At 52.6% G+C, this 4,829-nt stretch overlaps 1 protein-coding gene across 1 annotated transcript; it reads left to right on the forward strand.

Annotated features, from left to right (window-relative positions):
• Positions 1–792: 792 nt before the first annotated feature.
• On the forward strand, positions 793–3,638 carry RIM13 (uncharacterized protein; the record flags this gene model as incomplete). Its single annotated transcript, XM_083197406.1, has 6 exons — positions 793–810; positions 882–1,189; positions 1,251–1,497; positions 1,853–1,871; positions 2,089–2,794; positions 3,380–3,638. The coding sequence occupies 6 exons, from the start codon at positions 793–795 to the stop codon at positions 3,636–3,638; spliced, it is 1,557 nt and encodes a 518-aa protein (XP_083046874.1).
• Positions 3,639–4,829: the final 1,191 nt, after the last annotated feature.

The raw sequence follows: 4,829 nt of genomic DNA on the forward strand, positions 1-4,829 counted from the left end.
CAGTACTCCGTGTTCCTACGGCAATACCTCTTACTTTTGTATACGAGTATACTATGTAGATACCCAGAGGAAATCAGCAATACAGTCAGTGTACTCACATGGGTGGCCTTGCGGGAGGCACCAAACTACTATTACCTCCCGGCTACGCATGGTCTCCTTCCCATCACAGGCTGTATTATTTGCAACCTGGATTTAACGCTGCCGACAATTCCCATGCATGTGGTAGCCGTGACATCAGACGTTCGCCCAAGAAACCGCTCTCATTCAATCGTGCGCCCTAAAACGCTCGAGCCCGGCAGGACTTTCCCTCCCAAGGTCGAGTTGAATGGCTGAGGTAGAAAACTGTACCAGGACACCTAGTATCAGTATCAGAGGTAAATTAATTGCTGCTGAATAACCAACTCTGAATGCTCTGGCGCAGTGAGCCCTTAGTGCTGGGGATATCCACCTGAAAGTTTCTAATGTGCTGTGGTGCTTTGAGTCAAGCTTGGCCGCTGGTCTCATCTTGCACGCCCTAGTAGGTCGACGCGATAATACCTACCTAGGTGTTAGGTACTCATGTTCTGCTGCCTGGGGACTCCACCGCCTCATTGTGCTCAACTAGCTCTTCGTGCCATTACATGTACCCTGATGCCCCAGAGCCAACGACAAACTGTCACGTCGTAAACGGCCCCGACCAGCTGCGCCCAGTTCAAAGCGACACCACCCCAGAACCGCCGCTGCTGGCAGTGATTTTCAACTGAGCAAAAGGGACAAGCGGGGGCGTCATGGTGCAACACCAATAGATCTAGCATGGAGAGGAGAGCCAAGGTGAGCCCTCTGCCTACCCAGCCATCCCTGCTTTCATCTGGCACGCAGCCAAATTGACTTGCTCTCTATAGGCTGCGGAGGCCCTGGTTGCCCAGTCCAACGACCAAGAAGCCCTCGACAATGCTATCCGTGCTGCTGAGCTCTATATGAGCGCCGCCGCCAAAGCCTCCACAAAGGCCGAGGGCACACGCCTGCGTCGAAAATGCCAGGAACTGATTGGGTATGCGGAGCGGCTCAAGTCCAAACTGATCCCTAAACTATCCCCCGAGGAAGTGATCCTGAGGGACGCTTCACGACTTCACGGCAACAGCTTTCCCCCGTGGGACAGTGAACCCAACGAGACCGAGTTCCAGTATTCCCCAAGCGGAGGGTTATTTTTGTAAGTGCCGACATTTGGTACATCAGAGTGACAACAGAACTCATCGTGTGTTGTCGGTCAGGGACGACGCCATCTTTACTCTCTCCCCAACCCAGACAGGGACATTTGCGGGTTGGCAACGCCCGGCAGAGCTCATTCATGGGCTAGGGCCCCGAGCCGACGAAACTGCGAACGCAGATGTGGACCTCGAGCGCGCGTTCTTCAGCATCCGGATGGAGACATGTGACCTCGTACAGGATGTGACGACCGATTGCTCTGTGGTAGCGGGTCTATCCGCGGCCATTAATATTCTGATTGGGAAGCGTTCGGTAGGCACTAAAGACGACCCCTTCCTCAACGAACATACCCATAACCGGAAACTCTATTAGATACTCTCTTCCATATTCTATCCGTTCAATCACGTCCGGGGCCAGCCGGCGTATTCTGCCTCCGGAAAGTACATTATGCGACTCAATTTCAACGGGTGCTCAAGGAAAGTCGTCGTGGACGACAGACTTCCGGCTTCATTGACGGAACGTACGCTTTTCGTCGTAGATCGAACGAATGAAAGACTTCTATGGCCTGCATTGCTGGAGAAAGCCTACCTAAAAGTCCGTGGAGGCTACGATTTTCCGGGGAGCAATTCGGGGACAGACCTCTGGGTGTTAACGGGATGGATCCCAGAGCAAGTCTTCCTTCAGAGGTATGCAACTATGTTTTCTCTCCCTCGTCTTCCGGCTACTAGTTAAACAATGATTCTATTTCCCCGGCATTGCCAATTTATGTACCCTGCAACTGCGTCTCACGGCCGGGCAGCGGGTGACTAATGTCTTGAGATAATAGAGAAGATCTCGATATAAATCAAGTTTGGGATAGGATCAAAGGGGCCCATGACTCAGAGGACGTCGTGATCACAATAGGTACTGGCTGCATCTCTCCCGAGGAAGAGGAAGCCACCGGCCTGGTGGGTGAACATGATTACGCCGTCCAGGGTCTTCGAGACGAAGAGGGTCTCCGCTTGATGCTGGTAAAGAACCCCTGGTGCAATGGTCCCGTTTGGACGGGAGGTTGGCAGTCGACGGCCCAGAAATCCTACCCAGGATCCTCAACGGCTCGGGATTCCGAATATATCGATGCTGGCACCGAAGGTCGTATTTCTGGAGCCCTTTGGGTGACACTTGAGGACGTGGCACAGAACTTCGAGTCTATGTACCTCAACTGGAACCGAGATCTCTTTCCACATCGGCAACATCGCCACTTTACTTGGGAGATGCCGCCGCCGCACCTGAGGGCGACTTTGGCATGCAACCCGCAGTTTTCCGTTGTTGCCCCAAGTGGAGGACTGCTTTGGATGCTTGTTAGCCGACATTTTCAAGATGCAGAGCTCGAGATCGTGCGGAGACGAACAGAGTCTATGGCAGCAGCCGCTCGTCAACTTGGATTCATGAGCATTCTAGTTTTTGACTCGGGGGGCAACCGTGTCCAGGTCACTGGCGAAGAGACGTACCGTGGGCCCTATGTCGACTCGCCGCAGACCCTCGCTCGCCTAGACACTACAGCGGGCAAATGCTACACCGTTGTGCTCGATCAGCACGAGTTTCCCTTGAGCAAATACACCTTTACATTGTCGGTATTCTCTCACGCTCCGGTCCAAGTCCAAGAAGCCGTGGAACCGATGGCGTACTGCGCAGAAGAACTCGGTGCCTGGAACCGGCGCACTGCAGGAGGCAATTCTGCATGCCCAGCATACTTCTCAAACCCGCAATACCGCCTCTCGATACCCGAAGCGACGCCCTTGTCTATACTTCTGTCTACTGATGGCCGTGAGGTACATATCCACGTTGACCTGGTTTGGGGTCACGGCAAACGGGTTTCCTCCGTCGGGGTGAAGGACTTGGTCACATCTTCTGGCGAATATCGTCGCGGATGCGCCATCGCGGACATGCCTCTAGTCGACCCGGGGGAGTACACCATCGTTTGTTCTACATTCGAAGCTGGTCAGATAGCTTCTTTCGGCCTTAGAATCACCTCCATGGTACCCATCACGATTGATCCCATCCCTGCAGATGCTGCCGGGCGCTTACGTACCCCGTTAACCCCCTTCACCCTGTCTGGAAAGATAGAAGGAATGCGTGCTCCTATAAGCGCGAACTGGCTCACGAGGGCTACCGTTTCAGGCCAGACACACAGTTTATCCGATTGGCATAACAGAACCCTCTTCATCCGCCTGTCCATTGTCCATGGCTGGGGCCCAGACCGAGTGACCTTGGCTGTATCGGGGAACAACGAATTCCGCGACTCTGCAGTCACTCTCCGCACGCCCGAGTTTGACATTGAGCCCGAGCGAGTGCGCACCGAGGGTATGTGGCTGGTGGTGGAGAGTATGGGGCAGCACAATGGCCATTATGCCATGGAAGGCGAGATTTTCAGTGATTCCCCAGTCCAGGTTGGAGCTTGGGAGGCCTTTTAAAGCATAGCGGAAGTTGCAATGATATGGGGCAAGAATATATGATGCCACTGGTCTTACGATACCCCCTATCGTTTGAACTGCCCGCAAAAATCATCGTTCCGTAGTACAGCGAGCGCTGTTTCAAGCCCCCCCATTTCTCCGGGGGTTATCCCTCTTGACTTGTTGTAGTATTCCCCCCTTCCAAACAAAAAAAAAACATCTGATGCTAACATAAGGCTCCTGGCTCCTAAAAACAAGGGGTAAACCCTAGAGAGACATATATCGAGATCACGCAAAGAGGATATCGTGCCCCATACTGTGATTTCCGAAAACGCCAACCCAGCCACTGAAATACGCCATAAACGCAGGTCAAGAAGCAGCCAGGAGTTCGCTGAATTCAAAAAAAAAAAAAAAAAAAAAGGGAAGAGGGGAATGAAGTCTTAATCTGGCACATAGTTCTTGGGGAACCATGATGTGCTAGAAATTCCCAGCGCAACGCTTCTAGGAGAAAACGTATAAGATCATTTAGGGCACCAGTCACTTTAGCTAAGCGCCACCTCGTCTCCGGCGTCCTCGATTGGGGCCTTCCGCGCGTTGGGAAAGTACCTCTCTCAATAGCGGATCATCCTTACTTTTGTCAACATGGTGGACACGAACATGCCTAGCATATTTGTCAGTTTTGGTACGTCAATTTTGCTGCACCAGGTACATGAAAGCTTGGTGGAAATGGGCATTCCATGAACAAAGCATGAAGGAGACAGTTTTGCTAACCTTTGGAGATTATCCGGCCGTGGGTATTTATGATCCCTTTCAGGGCAAAATGGACAGACATAACCTGGTGAGTCATGGACAAGGCCATGCCTAATCATCTCGTTTTTGCGTTTGAACCCTTTACCCCCTTCACTGCGCGAGCACCCTAGGACGGGACAGTAATGGGGTCGTGCAGAAGAGTGCACATTTGCATGGGAATTGAGTAAGTATTGTGTCTGAAACGCGGGTGCTTTGCATCCGGTGACACGGCAAACATAGACACCTTGGTTGGTAATCTCGTCGATGCTCATCTGGTCTACAGTGGATGTAGAAGCAGAAGGAGCAGGGACACTTTGTTCCGTACCGGAAGTGTCACCGCCCGTGCCGCTGCTATAGTCGACGCTGGGCCTATGAGGAAGTGAATTGGCGTAAGGATTATAAGGGCTCGAGGCTGGAAGAGAA

Source organism: Amphichorda felina, assembly GCF_050947745.1.
Source record: "Amphichorda felina strain 45539 chromosome Unknown scaffold_8, whole genome shotgun sequence".
Taxonomy (NCBI): Eukaryota; Fungi; Ascomycota; class Sordariomycetes; order Hypocreales; family Bionectriaceae; genus Amphichorda; species Amphichorda felina.